General features: G+C 36.1%; 1 protein-coding gene across 1 annotated transcript in view; it reads right to left on the bottom strand.

Moving 5' to 3' along the window:
- KYNU (kynureninase) overlaps positions 1–16,041 on the bottom strand; it is a 110,576-nt gene that overhangs the window by 84,743 nt on the left and 9,792 nt on the right. The window contains 1 exon segment of the mRNA XM_030326644.1: positions 4,125–4,245. Coding sequence (XP_030182504.1) covers positions 4,125–4,245 — 121 coding nt within the window.

The following is a 16,041-nucleotide window of genomic DNA, read 5'->3' as shown; positions in this document are numbered from 1 at the left end:
GTTCCGTGCTGCCAGCACAGAGCCCAATGTGGGGCTCGAACTCACAAACCCAAGAGATCACTATCTGAGCTGAAACCAAGAGTCAGACGCTTAACCTACTGAGCCACCCAGGCACCCCGTAACATTGCAAAGTTCTTAATTTCAGTGGTTAAGAATATAAATTCACAACTCAAAGCAAAAATCATAGAGGCTTACATAATTTATTAAGCCTGTATAACTTTATCTGCATAACTTGTATGCATAAATTGAAAAGTAAATATCACCACATTTGGAAGCATTTTGCACTAGCAGGGTTTAGTATTTAAAAAATGAGGGTCATAGTTAATAAAAATGGTTAATATTCATTTTTGGCCCTAATATAAAAGAGAGCAGAGAATTAGATTGGATTTGAACTTTAGAGTGTCCTTGCCCCCTGGATATTCGTTCAGCAAGGCTGTGCATTTTTATCCTTTAGGAATTTAAAAAAGATTCTGCCCTGCTGTCCTGTTCATCTGCTATGATTACCGTACTTTACTAGGAGACTGGTTGATTGTTTTCAAGACTTTAAAGTTGTATTCCAGGGAAGTGTCTTTATGTCATAACACCCTTCTATTGTTGTTGATTTTAAATTTTATATTTTACCTTGTGACAATGGAAAATTACATACTCTTAAGCCCTTCTACCTATTTTTCATTAGATGATTCAGAAAGGAGGTGCATTATTAATGCTTCAAGCAATGTCAACTAAATTTTAAAAAGACTTCTGAGTAAAAGATGAGGTAGCTAGTTTGTTTTATTTTGTCTTTGTTTTGTTTTATTTAGCCTTCTTGCTTTATTATTTTTTATTTTGTTTATTTTGAGAGAGTGAGAGAGAGAGAAGGAGCAGGGGAGGGGCAGAGAAAAGCCCAAGCAGGCTGCATGCTATCAGTGCAGAGCCTGTTGTGGAGCTCAAACCCACAAACTGCAAGATCATGACTTGAGCCAAATCCAAGAGTCAGACGCTCAAGCGACTGAGCCATCCAGGTGGTCCTAGTCTTTTTGCTTTAAATTGTGGTGGCCCAGTCAACATCAGGGTCCCTGTTGCCCTGTGGATGTCAGTGGTGTTTGAGGGCCATGATCAAAATCGTGTTCTATCCTATCTCACTGCCCATCTTTGATCTCAAAAGTGTTCATTATTTCTTTGGTCCTAAATGTTTAGCTTAAAATTTTACTCTGGACTTTTCCAGCTAAGTTTCTGTTGGGAGGAAAACTTTTCCTCTATTAGTTTACATCCTTTTGGTTGAGGGCCTGCAGGTTGATTGATTTGATTGATATGAGATAGATTAACAGGAAAAGTTTCTTTCATGGGCACGCAAAAGTACTCAACAAAAAAGCGATTCACTGAATCGCTTAGGATGATTCATCATCCTAAAAAGAATGAAATCTTGTCCTTTACAACAATGTGGGTGGCTCTAGACAGTACAATGCTGAGTAAAATAAGTCAGTCAGAGAAAGACAAATACCATACAATTTCAATCAGTTGTGGAATTTAAGAAACAAATGAACAAAGGAAAATAAAAGAGACCCAAAAAACCAAACTCTTAACTAAAGAGAAAAAAACTGATGGTTACCAGAGGGAGATGGTGGGGGGATGACTGAAATACGTGAGGAGGATTAAGAGCACATTTATAGTGATGAGCACTGACTAAAATATAGAATTGTTGAATCACTATATTGTATACCTGAAACTAATGAACTCCATATGTTATTTATACTTGAATTTTTTTTAAAATGAAGAAAAATATTAAAAATGGACTATATATATATATATATATATATATATATATATATATAAAACATCATCTTTATCTTTATCCATTTATCTATGGATGGACACATGAGTTGCTTCCGTATCTTGGCTATTGTACTCAACGCTGCAATAAACATAGGGATGCACACATCTTTTCAAACTAGTGTTTTTGTTTTGTTTGGGCAAATATTCAATAGTGGAATTAATTACTGGATCATACAGTAATTCTAGTTTAAATTTTTTGAGGAACCCTTGCACTGTTTTCCACAGTGGCTGCAACAGTTTGCATTCCCACTAGCAGTGCGTGAAGGGTCCTTTTTCTCCACATCCTTGCCAACACTTGTTTTTCTTATGTTTTTATTCAAGCCATTCTGACAGGTAAGAGGTGATATCTCACTGTGGTTTTAATTTGCATTTCCCTGACAATGAGTGATATTGAGCACCTTTTCACAGGTCTTGTTTTTAATAGTGTAAATATTAAACAATTTAAAAATAATATTAAATTTTGGGGGGCTCCTGGGTGGCTCAGTTAGTTAAGTGTCCAACTTTAGCTCAGGTCATGATATGGTACATGGGTTCAAGCCCCGCATCAGCTCCGCACTGACAGTGTGGAGCCCATTTGGGATTCTCTCTCTCTCCCTTTCTCTGTCCCTGCCCCACTTGTGCTCTCTCTCTCTCAAAACTAAATAAATAAGCTGTAAAAAGAATGTTACATTTTTTATAGCTAAAAGTATTTTTAAAGTATTTTTAGTTTCAGCTTTATCAGTAACTACTGAGGAAGGATAAGAAGCACATAGGATTAAGTTATTTCCCTAAAGGAATTTATAATATGGCTGAGAATATGAAGCCAATGAAAATAGATACCTCTAAACTACTTATCCCAGAGCAGTGATTATTAATGCAATGGGCAGTTGGGGAGAAGAGATCATCTGCATGATTGAGAAGGTTGAGATTAAGAAAGGTAAGCATCCAGGGAAGCAGAAGGTATGAAGGGTTTCATAGGCAGAAGAGTAAAAATAGAACAGAAGAGATGGAGGGGAAAAAAAAAAAAAACAGATATGATTTCAGATTCCCACATGGTTGGAGCAAACCTACTTAGCTAAGCCCAGAGTATCTTCTTAGTAAGCACGCTCAGTTTGGGGATAGCAGTACCTTCTGCTCCACTATTTTCTCTCTCTCGATAATTTTTACTTTCTTATTTATAAAAATCAGTGTGATAGAATTTAGCTGGAATGACTCATGAAAATACTGAATTGAATTCTAAATATTAACTCCTTTAATTAGTCACAAAATAAAATAAAATGATTACATATGATTTAGATATATCAACTTGGGAGAGGGACTTTTTTCTAATATTGTAAAAGTGTTATTCTTGACTCTGCCACTAACTTGTCATCTGACCTTATTTACTGATCCTTAGTTATGTCATTAATAAAATAAGAGTATTGAATGACATGATTCCTAAGGTCCCTCTGTATCCTAAACTTCCTGGAGTCTATTGTATACATTCCTAAATATTAGATAACCTAGTGTGATTTTTAAAGTTCTTCCTAATTCGAAGAGATACATGCACCCTGATGTTTATAGCAGCATTATCAACGATAGCCAAATTATGGAAACAACCCAACTGTCCATCTATAATGAAGAGGATATAGATGCAATGGAAATCTACTCGTTTATAAAAAGGAGGAATTTTTGTCATTTGCAACAATGTGGATGGAACTTGAATATATTATGCTAAACGAAGTAAGTCAGTCAAAGAAGAATTCCATATGATTTCACTCATATGTAGAATTTAAGAAATAAAATAGAGGGGCGCCTGGGTGGCTCAGTCAGTTAAGCGTCTGACTTCGGCTCAGGTCATGATCTCGCGGTTCGTGAGTTCAAGCCCCGCGTCGGGCTCTGTGCTGACAGCTCAGAGCCTGGAGCCTGTTTCGATTCTGTGTCTCCCTCTCTCTCTCTGACCCTCCCCCGTTCATGATCTGTCTCTCTCTGTCTCAAAAATAAATAAACCATAAAAAAAAATCTTAAAAAAAAGAAATAAAATAGATAAACATAGTAGGGAGGAAAAAAGAGGCAAGCCAAGAAACAAACTCTTGACTGTAGAGAACAAACTGCCGGTTACTGGAGGGGAGGGGGACAGGGGAGTGGGTTAAATAGGTGATGGGGATTAAGGAGGGCACTTGTGATGAGCACTGGGTGTTATATATATGTAAGTGATGAATCACTAAATTCTACACCAGAAACCCGTATTACACTGCATGGTAACCAACTGAAATTTAAATAAAAATTTGTAGAAAAAAAAAATAAAGTCCTTGTGTGAGATGTCAAATGATAGCTTTTGAAATAATACTTACATTTTGGCCCACTTATCTAGTTCTTCTTCCAGATATGCTTTAACCATTTTTGGTTGCAGGCCAAGAGAATTGCCCAAGAAATAGATGGCATTTTCATCCTTATTCACTAAAGATAAATCAACTGAAACAGAAAGAAATGGAAAAAAATGCGTATTCAATTAATTAACTTTCTTCCATTTGGCACTGTTAATCCAGTACAAATAATTAATGTAATTAACTCCAATAAGGATAATAAATAACTTATAATTCTTCCCAAAGATAATATCACATTCTCAGGAAAATAATTATTCTTTTACATTTATATTTTAAAATATAATTTAAACGTATAGACTTTTATTGAGAGCTCTCATATTTATTGTGCGCCACAAGGAAGTCTAAATTAGCAACTATACCCGATCATAAACGGACGAAGGCAAAGAAAAAATGTTAGAAGCAGAATTTTTATAGGAAGTATATCAGCCCATCTAGTCATACTAGAAATTTACCAGAGGCTAAGCAAGTACTCACCCTCTTCAATAACTGGTGTTGTAGATAAGGCAAATAAAAAAAAATTAAAGGAGTACTTACATATCTGAAGTAGATATATTAGATTTATACATTTTGTCACTCTATATATCTATATGCATATATTAATATATACATATGCAAAGATTGTTCTCTGTATCTATGTCTCATTCAAATAAATCAGAATTTTAGTGATTTGTCTATCTTACAACTCTCCTTTGACTGCAACAAATGCAGTTTCACTAGCAAACCAATTCATGTCTGAAGACTCAACGTGTTCCATGCAGGTCGGCCTCAGCAATGACCCAGCATGAGTAGCCAATCACGCATATCTCTGTTCCCATTGTCTTGTCTTGTTCTTTCATTGCTGATGCTTTTACACACAAATAAATAGTGGGCTGCTCATATCTAGACAGTCATGTTTAGTGTGCTCAATGTGAGAGAAAAACAGAATTATAAACGAAATTATCTTGTCCCATGTCAGACAAAAGTATGCTTCCCCATCTCCTTTCCCCATCTTTGTTGAGTTGGTTGTTTAAAAAGTCTCAAAACACATCAAATGGCTTTGAGAATTCAATTGGCATTGTGTAATATGGCAGAATAGAATATCCAGGAAATATATTTTATAAAAACCCACGAGAATAGATTGCCTACCACTCTCCACCTGAGTCGCATTGGATCTGTGCAACATGAAAGACAAGCAGAACTTTAATCCTTGGGGCCTAGGCTTCTCTTGTGCCAGAAAAATGTTAAATATGTTTGTTATTAAACACTGGTGTTCTTGGCAGTGATGGGATTCAAAACTGCGCATTTTACACCAAAATATGGCACCTGGGCATACTAAATATTTTCAGCTGAGAGAATTTGAGAAATGGAAAGACCTTCTGACTTTCCCCTAAGGAGGTCATAAAACCCTCCTGTGAGAGGTGCCTTCCCTATATATCTTTATCTCCAAGACACTGAGAGGAATTGAAAGAAATAGGCCTTACTGTGCCCCCAGTTTACTACTCTTAGCTCATACCCTTCATTATCTTGTCACATTCCCCCATGACCTTTCAGTCTTCATCAAACCTAGCATTAAAAACTCAGGTTTAACTGCTTCTTCAGATCTGCATTTCCTGTTGAAGTCTCCTCTGTCATGTAAAACTTGTAATTAAAAAAAATGTATGCTTTTATTGTGTTAATTTGTCTTTTGTTACAGGGCTTTGGCCTCGAACTTAAAAGGGTGGAAAAAAAAGACATTCTTCCTTCCCTACAGCAGCATAGGGTGCTAACAGAAAAAGGACAAGGCCTCCAAGGGTTGAAGGAAAAGCAGGTGAACCAACTTGGTGAAACTGCTTTCCATAAGACTGAGAGAAGGAAGGAATGTATCCTCTGCAAGTGGCTCCACTAAAGATCCCAGGCATGAAAGAAACCTGGTCTAGTCCCCAGGTGTCCCCAGATTGATGGAAAGGAGAGGCTGCTGCCAGTGAAACCACTTGCTCTCAAATGGCCATAGATGCGGGGCAAGGGGGATGAAGACAGTTCACCACAGACCTGTTCCTAGGGATAGCAAGAGGCCTCCACAAATTTCTGGACCCCTAGGAAGAGCGAAGGCAAATTCGCAACTAAAGGAACCAAGATTTTCCATCAAATCTTGTAGGTGTCAAATTTGATTCCATTTTCAAAAAGTGAAAAATGAAAAACTATACCATTTTCAAAAATGAAAACCTATGCCATTTTTGTACCTCCAGTGTGAGACTGCAAATTATATCCCTTGCTATATATTTTAATTGATGTACCATGGCTCAAATTTCAACTAAGTATTCAAATAAGTACAGTAATCCAGACCATTGGTAGGATATTAATAAGGATGACTTTTTTTAGGGAAAAAATATGTATTTACTTATTTAGAGAAAGACAGAGAGAGAGAGACAAAGAGAAAGAGAGAAAGTACAAGCAGAAGAGGGGCAGAGAGAGAGGGAGAGAGCGAATTCCAATCTCGTGAACCATGAGCCGAAATCACAAGCTGGACACTTAACTGACTGAACCAGCTAAGTGCTCCAAGAATGACTTTTTTTAAAAAAAAAATTTTAATGTTTGTTTATTTTTGAGAGAGAGAGAGAGAGAGACAAAGACAGAGTGCGAGCAGGGGAGGGGCAAAGAGAGGGAGATACAGAATCAGAAGCAGGCTCCAGGCTCGGAGCTGTCAGCACAGAGCTTGGTGAGGGGCTTGAACTCACGGACTGTGAGATCATGGCCTGAGCTGAAGTCGGACACTTAACTGACTAAGCCACCCAGGCGCCCCCTAGAATGACTTTTTAATTGCACCAAATAAAAGATCCTCCTTCTCATAGTGATCTCTCATTCCTCTTAAGTCTAATGAACCTTGGGAACTAGCTTATTTTCCTAGTTGGATTCTGTAGAATAATTATAAACTCACTTTATTTTTCTCACACCACTACCCTTCAAACAAGTTTTACTTAAGATGCATTCATCTCCCTGTGTGATATCTCCTACAGGTCTCACACTTGTAGGTATTACAGATGCATTTTCTTCTCTCTCTCTCTCTCTCTCTCTCTTTCTCTCAGCACTGCCATAATGGTTTGTATTCTTGGAGAAAAGGGAGAATAAAGCTAGCAATGTGAGAAGGACTATTAGGACCTAAGTTTGGGAAGAACCACCTCCCACCTTCATACATATGTACTGTACAACCATGGCCCTCCCCTGTTCACTAGCTTGTAACCAACTATGAGAAACAGTAGCTATGGTAGGTCAGAGAGGGGGGATGCATTGGAGAGGAGAAATTCATAAATGAATTTCCTATTGCAATGCCTTTCAACAAATACTCAGTATGTTTGGAGCATCCAGTTAATGTTATCAAAGTTGGCCAAATATTGATCTAATTGCAAATATACTGTCGGATAACAGTATTAGCTGTTCTCTTCAAAAGAAATGAAGTATTATAGGGGCGCCTGGGTGGCGCAGTCGGTTAAGCGTCCGACTTCAGCCAGGTCACCATCTCGCTGGTCCGTGAGTTCGAGCCCCGCGTCAGGCTCTGGGCTGATGGCTCGGAGCCTGGAGCCTGTTTCCGATTCTGTGTCTCCCTCTCTCTCTGCCCCTCCCCCGTTCATGCTCTGTGTCTCTCTGTCCCAAAAATAAATAAACGTTGAAAAAAAAAAAAAAGAAATGAAGTATTATTATCTTACAACCATATATACATAGGTATAATACTTTTTAAACTAGTTAAGATAATCTATTCATGAAATGATAATTTTAAAAAGACAAATATAAAACTAGACATTTATGATCTTTATATATTTTATTTGGATTTATGTACTAATTTATCACATCAGGAACTTTACAAAAATACAGTGCCTAAGCTTGATACAGAGACTCCAATTTAATTGGTCGGTATGGGGCCTGGAGGTAGACACTATTTTAAAATCTTTCCAAATAATTCATTATATGGCCACATTTCAAAAGTCCTGGCATTAGCCCCCATATTAAAAACAAAACAAAACCAAAACTGAGATTTCACCACTTTCCCAAGTTTAACTGATTTCTTCAGGTCACAGAAGATACCTAACTTTTAACTTAATGTAGTATGTCATTATTATAATTTACAATTTTATTAGTCCACTTATAGTAAAATACATGTGAAATCATTCTAAAGCAAGGTTAGTTAATTATAAAGTAATTTTAATATTTTCCTTATTATAAATTAAAGAGGAAACCTAGAAGTAACTGAAAAACAGAAATAAATTCCAAAGATTTAAAAAATGACTAGTTTATGTAAAGAATATTTTCTAAAGTAAATTTTATATAAAAAGGAAGTCAAGCGTTAATGGTTTTGTTTCTAAGGTGACAGTGTGTATCTTTGTTATGTATGCCAGGGGATACTATATGCACGTAAACCGACATAAACTGAGAGTGTCAGTGTGTGAAGTAAATCTAAATATTTCCTTTCAGCATTGCAAATTTTGTTTAGTTAATTCTGTATAATTTTAATGTTTATTATCAGAATATTATTAGATACTTATTGATTGGAATAAAATACTAGTTTGGTAACATATTCTGCTCTAAATTTTTCAAATAATAAATTTCACTCTTTTTAAATATAGCTAGTTTTAACTGATGCTTTTCTCTTGAACTCCTGGGTTGGCTCCTGTGACTGATAGATTTTCATCATAAATTTTTCTTTTTGTCTGCAGTAATGGGAAAAAAAAGAAAGAAACATCTCTGTGAAAGTTAACCCCCACCAGAAATATATTTGTTTATTTGTTTTGAAAGACTTTATATTTAAGAGTTTGTTTCCTCCATATGTGTATGAAAAAAATGAAACCCTTTACCCAGCAAAGGGACATTAGATAGGTAGGTTTATGGGCATTACTGCAGTGCTGTGCTGATTAGAAATCCTAGGCTAAAACTTTAACCTACTATGACTGTTTATTTGACAAATCTGAGCTAAGTTTTTATTTATTTTAAAGAAGGAATTCTGTTCTCAAATTCAGGAAGAAAAAGAAAAGAAAAAAGGAAAGAAAGAACAATTTTTAAAGACCCTCCTTAAAGAGATACAATGTTTTTGCAGATTAGTGAACACGAAATTATTGCTGATTGTATTATAATCATTAATGGAAAGCATAGGGATTCAAGCTGTGTTTGTTTCATTCGTGTTTTGATTATTTGGAACCCTGGTAATACCGATAAGATTGTAAGCAGAGGATATGAATTTATTGGATAAGAACTATCTAATTGTAAAATTGTCTCAGTCTAAATACTTCTGGTACTAATATGACTGGGTTCGGGTTGTTATAGTTGTTGGCAGTACTGAATCCAATCTTGACAGTTTGGAATACTGCTGAACTGAAATTGATGCTTAAGTCTATAAGTCTCTGAGACGATAGTCCTCTGAGGAACTAGATCAAAACTTTATCAAAAAACAAATAGTCCCTCTGAGGAAACTAGATCAAAACTTTATCAAAAAACAAATAATCTCCAGATGAAAACCAATGGGGGGCCAAGACCGATCCCTCTTATTACATGACACCTAGGGTACTGCATCTCAAAATTCCCAAGGACCAGTCATCAGAATGAAAAACTAGCTTGCTCTGGGTGCCTGGGTGGCGCAGTTTGTTGAGCTTTGGACTTCGGCTCAGGTCATGATCTCATGGTTCATGGGTTCCAGTCCCACATCCGGCTCTGTGCTGACAGCTTGGAGCATGGAACCTGCTTCAGATTCTGTTATCTCCCTCTCTCTCTCTGCCCCTCCCCCACTCATTCTCTGCCTTTCTAAAATAAAATAAAATAAAAAAAAACATTAAAAAAACTAGTTTGCTAACATAATCTTCAAAAAAGTTTTAGAATAAATGTTTTTTCCTCAAAGTATAGTTTAGATTTAATATGTTTTTTTTTCTTGTACTACAGAAAAATACTTCTGGCCTTCTATATTTTAGAAAAATCTAAGACACAATTTGACATGGGAAAGTACATCCTGACACACTGAATTTAAGTAAAATACATTGAGTAGCATTTTAGAATCTGAGGAGTTTGAAAAATAAATGATAGTAAGTATACTGGGGAAGAAAACCAGAATTTGAAATGCCACCAAATTGACATTGAGTTTCTCATTTTCTTTCTACTTCTGAGGAATCTCTCAGGGTTTGCTTTCAAAGAGAGCCAGAAACTCCAAGTTTTGTAGTGAGTGTGAACTATAAGAACTCCAAGAGAAGCCCACTATCCCTATTTCTGAAGAGTTACAAAGAGAATCACTAAGGGCCAGAGAGACAGAGAGAGTGAGAGTGGTAGAAATCTTGTTGGTGAAAGGGCGGGCCTACGCCGGCCGACTCCATCTTGTTCTGTGCCCTTCACCTTGACCACACCTCCTCCTCTTGAGTAACCCCCCCCCCCCACCTGCCTAACAGGACTCAGACCCTTCCCCAGCCAATCGGCTGAGGCCATAGCCATTACCTCACCAACTGCCCCTAGGCCCCAATAAAACCTTTGTCCTTTTGAAACTCGCTCTCTCCCTGGTATCTCACCTCTGCGTCCGTGCAGGTAGGGGATTGAGCTCGAGCTAGCTAGAATAAAGGCTCTTTTGCTTTTGCATCAGACTCGGCTCCCTGGTGGTCTTTGGGGATCACGAATTCTGGGCATAACATTGGCTTTTCCATTTTTCTTTCATTTATTTCTGTTCTCTTCCACAGTAACCACTAGTCAATTCTGTGACAGTGGCAGCAGTTATAATAACAGTAGTTGCACAGGAACCCAAATCACTGAGAAAGGAAACCCTTCCCTCTAACTAGAGGAAGGATGGTTCTAAGAATGTGGGATAACTCTAGTTGTTTTGTTTTCTCCCTGTCCTCTTGCTTCTGGTGCCCAGAAGCAAGCATAGTCATATGCATAACAAAAAGGATCAATTAAAATGCCCATTTTCTAGCCAGAGGAAAATGAAGATGGACCCTGGGAAGCAAGAAATTGTTAGGCCTATTGCAAAGAGAGAGCTTAAGAAAATGATCATATACCTTTGTACATGAACTTTTGAGCTCACCCATGTACTGTGCCTGAATGGATCTAAGTCTAAGTGATTCAACAAAATTTGAGAATTGAACCTAGATTCCAAATTGGTGTTTGAGTGTCATATATACAGGAAAGATCCAAATAATACTGCAAAGGCTTTGAAAACTGAATTACCATTGGAACTACCATACACAGAAGGTGAGTAGGAACTTGCAAACAACTTATCTGAGTAGATTGCTTGCTAAAGCAAACCAAAGGAAATGAACAATATCAACATTCTTGATAGGATTTAAAATGACAAAGACTTATAGGGTATGACCAAAATGTCTAGAACACAATATAAACTTACTCAACACAAGATGAACCAGAACCGTCTCAACATATCTTAATGGAAAAGAAAATCAATGGACATCAAACCCAAAACAATACAGATATTGGAATTATCAGACAAAGACCATAAGGTAGCTATTATAACTATACTCCAAGATGTAAGGGAAAGCACTTTTGAAATGAATATAAAAAAATAAAAAGTTTCAGCAGAGAAGTAAAATATTTTAAAAAGAAACCAACTGAAACTTTAGAACTGCAAAATACAATAAACGAAATTTTTGAGAAATTCCAAAATGGACTCGAGAGCAGAATGAACATGACAAAGGAAAGAGTCCTTGAACTTGTAGACAGATCAAAGAAATTATCCAATTTGTACATCAGAGGGGGGAAAAAAAGAAATTGTAAGAAAATGAATACAATCTCAAGAATATGTAAGCCAATACCAAAAGGTATAATATTTGTATTATTGGAATATCAGAAGAAAAGGAAGAAGAATGGGATGCAAAAATGTTTTAAGAAATAATGGTTAAAAATTCCTCAAATTGGTCAAAAATTTAAACTTGCATACTTAAAAATCTCAGTGAACTCCAAGGAGGATAAACTCAAATAAATGCATGCCCCAAAAAGGTTAGAGGTTAGAATAAGAGACTCTTAAAAACTGAGAACAAACCGAGGGTTGATGGGGGGTGGGAGGGAGGGGAGGGTAGGTGATGGGTATTGAAGAGGGCATCTTTTGGGATGAGCACTGGGTGTTGTATGGAAACGAATTTGACAATAAATTTCATATATTAAAAAAAAATAGCAAATAAATGCATGCCCAGACACACTATAATCAAACCGCTGATAATTTAAGACAAAGAAAAATCTTTAAAGCAACCACAGACATCGGTCCTATGTCTATTGGGGACCGATAATTCTAATGATGACAATTTCTCATCAAATAACGTGGAGGACAGAAACCAATGGACCGAAATTTTTAAGAAGTGACTGAAAGAAAATAATTGTCAGCACAGAATTCTATGTCTGGCAAAAATATTCTTCGGAAATGGAGGCATAATAAAGACATTTTCAGGGGAAGGAAAATGAAGAAAAACCTTTGGCTGTAGATCTGTCTAAAAGAAATACTAAGGGAAGTTCTTTTGGGTGAGAAGAAATAATACTAGAGGGAAGTTTGGACGTTAGGAATGAAGGAAGAGCAACATAAGTAGTAGATATCTAGGTAAATGTAAAAGACTCTTCTTTAATATTTTTAAACATACATGATATACAGTTATACACATTGAAAAGGAAAAATGAAAACGGTATCTGTTTGGGTTTTCAGAGTTTGTAGATGTAAGATATATATAACAACTATGACATAAAAAGATGAGAAAGAGAGCTAATTATATAATTTTAATTTTCTACATCCTGTTTGAAGTGATAAAATATTGTTTCTAAATCAAGTAATGAGTTTAAATAGATATTTAATATACATTAATAACTATTAATTAATATATTATGTATAATGTATATTTTATATTATATATTTTTAATCTCTAGAGCAACCAGTAAATCAAACCAACAAAAACTACACAAAAAGATATAATACAAAACTTAATATGTAACTTAATGTGATACCAAAAAAATATAGACATCATCAAAGCAAAGGCAAGAAAGGGGGAAAGAAACAAAGGAAAATTGACACAAAACAAATAATAAAATGGTAGATCTAAATCTACACCTGTCAATAATTACATTACACATAAAGAGTCTGAATATGCCAATGAAAATTCATTGCCAGAGTGAATTTAAAAAGAGACCCAACTCTGTTCTATCTATAAGTAGACAGTCTATTTTTCAATTGCAATGATATGTGGAAAAAGATATGCTAAGGAAACACTGATCAAAATGAACCTAGATTAGTATATTAATATCAGACAAGGAAGACTACAGAGTAAAGAAATTACCAGGGATAAAGTAGAACATTACATAATGATAATGTATCAATTCAATAAGATATAACAATCTCAAATGTGAATGCATCTAACACCAGAGTTATTTCTCCCAGTTAACAGTTTATTCATTGAATAATTAACTCAGGTTTGTTCAATCAGTATTTAAAATATTTCTTGAATCTCTTCCCTTTTTTCACCTCCAATGCATTTACTTTGATTTTTACAGTTCCTTTTGGATTTCTGAAAAAATATTCTACATCATTTCCTTAATTCTACTTTTGCCTTCTTCAGTATGAGTCTGCAGTCTTGATGAAATGATATTAGTAACATTAATATACAATTTTGTGGTTCCAAGCTTAAACATTTTCCACAGCTATGAATAAACTCAGCAGAAATTCAAACATTACTGGGCAGTTAAAAAGAAAGAAAGAAAGAAAGAAAGAAAGAAAGAAAGAAAGAAAGAAAGAAAGAAAGAAAGACCCACATGCGAACACACACACACACACACACACACACACACACGCAAATTTTCTAATTCTTCAGCAACTATGCTTTCTCTTGCTTGTGTGTTTACAAATGCTGTTCTTTCTGAGGGATAAGACCTCACTGGCCACCTCCACCTTAGGGTCTGCCTAGATGACTCCCATTCATACAAAGAGAAATAACATAGCCCTTGCTTTCAGGGAACAATTAGTCTAATACAAAAGGAAAGACAAAATTACAAGTAGGTCCATGGGGTGCCTCGGTGGCTCAGCCAGTAAAGCATCGACTCTTGGTTTCCGCTCAGGTCATGATCTTGTGGTTGGTGAGTTTGAGCCCTGCATTGGGCTCTGTGCTGACAGCTCAGAGTCTGGACCATGCTTAGGATTTTGTGTCTCCCTCTCTCTCTGCCCCTCCCCTGCTCATGTTCTGATTCTCTCTCTCTCTCTCTGGTAAAAATAAACAAACATTTACAAAAAATTTTTAAAAAGATTACAAGTCCACAAAATTGCATAATGCAAGTGCAATGAGAAATTCAAAAAGTCTACGAAATCAAATTTTTAACTAAGAAATATTCTTACTTTTTTTCTTATAGAAATTAGATATATAAATCATTAGAATCCTATAGTCATAAATATAGCTGGAGAAAACCTTTATTTAACATGTTAGCTACTATAAAATAAAAAGCATACTTTCCCATATTTCATTCACTGATACCTCATACTTGTCACTAACTTCTGAGCCTAACAATAGTTGAACTGAAGAGGCTCTATTATATTACATGGAACCCCTGGAGACAAACTCAAGCATGGCAGTTTTCTATGCCAATTGTATCTAACAGGATAATATCACAAAGTCATAGTAATGGTAGATCTTGTTTGGAGAGCATTCAATTTAACTTATTAAAGTTGAATGACAATTTTCTCATCTTTCCTGAACATATGATAAAATTGAAAGAGGGGAATATTTGAGGATGAAAGAAACAGTGATAGGAATACCATTGAAATAACTTTCTAGGTCCAAGACGGAGCTGCTTCTGCCCAGGATGATACATCAGCATGGAAACTTAGGTGACTTTCCTGGTCCCTATTAATGTTCTGCTTGACCAGGAAGGTAGTACATACTGTCAGCCAATCCTAATGCCAAGCCAACTCTGGACTCTATACTTATTTCCTTATTCTTTCTTGCCCCAAACAAGTTTCACTATGTGGCCCCACCAAATCAGACATTTTCTATTTTTCTCTTCCTTGTTCTTTATTCTTTGTCCTATAAAAGCTTCCTGCCTCCCACCCCATTTTGCAGTTCCCTGGACCCTAGGGAATGGAAATTGTGAGTTTCAGGAAGTGTTAAATAAAGTCTGTATCATCTAAATTGTCTTCCTTATCATTTTTAAGCAACTCTTTGTGTAAAACTACTCTCAAACACAAGTTACTTGCAAGGGCATTGTCTGATTTAATGATCTATATAGAGCAAAATAGTAACAGGTTTGGTAGATTACTGGCCACTTGGAGCTGGGGATGTAAAAAGGGAGTAAAGACTCAGGTTGTGGTGATGATCATCAAACTATAAGCACCTATTGAACGATGCACTTAAAAACATTTTTTTAATGTTTATTTACTTTTTGAGAGAGAGAATGAGAGAGAGAGACAGAAGCAAAGGAGGGGCAGAGAGAGAGAGGGAGATACAGAATCTGAAGCAGGCTCCAGGCTTTGAGCTGTCAGCATATAGAGACTGATGTGGGACTTGAACCCATGGACCATGAGATCATGACCTGAGCCAAAGGCAGACACTTAACCGACTGAACCACCCAGGTGCCCCAAACTGTGCACTTAAAATACTAAATGATATAAGTCAGACAAAGAAAGAAAATATTGTATGATATCACTGATATGAAGAATTGAATGAATGAATGAATAAATAAATAAATAAATATAAATGAACTGATAGATACAGAGACAGATTGGTGGTGGTTGCCAAAGGCGACAGGTGTGGGGTAGGCAAAATAGGTAAAAATAGTCAAAAGGTACCAACTCTCAGTTATAAGATAAGCAAATCCTGGGGGTATCTTGCAGAGCATAAAACAAAGTGGATTCTATGGTATATAAATTCCAACTCAATAGAGTAGTTTCTTTTTTAAGTAAGCTCTATGCCCAACATGAAGGTTGAGCTCA

This window comes from Lynx canadensis, chromosome C1 (assembly GCF_007474595.2).
Source record: "Lynx canadensis isolate LIC74 chromosome C1, mLynCan4.pri.v2, whole genome shotgun sequence".
Taxonomy (NCBI): domain Eukaryota; kingdom Metazoa; phylum Chordata; class Mammalia; order Carnivora; family Felidae; genus Lynx; species Lynx canadensis.
The sequence above is the reverse complement of the archived record's forward strand: the minus strand, read 5'-3'. Positions and strand labels throughout refer to the sequence as shown.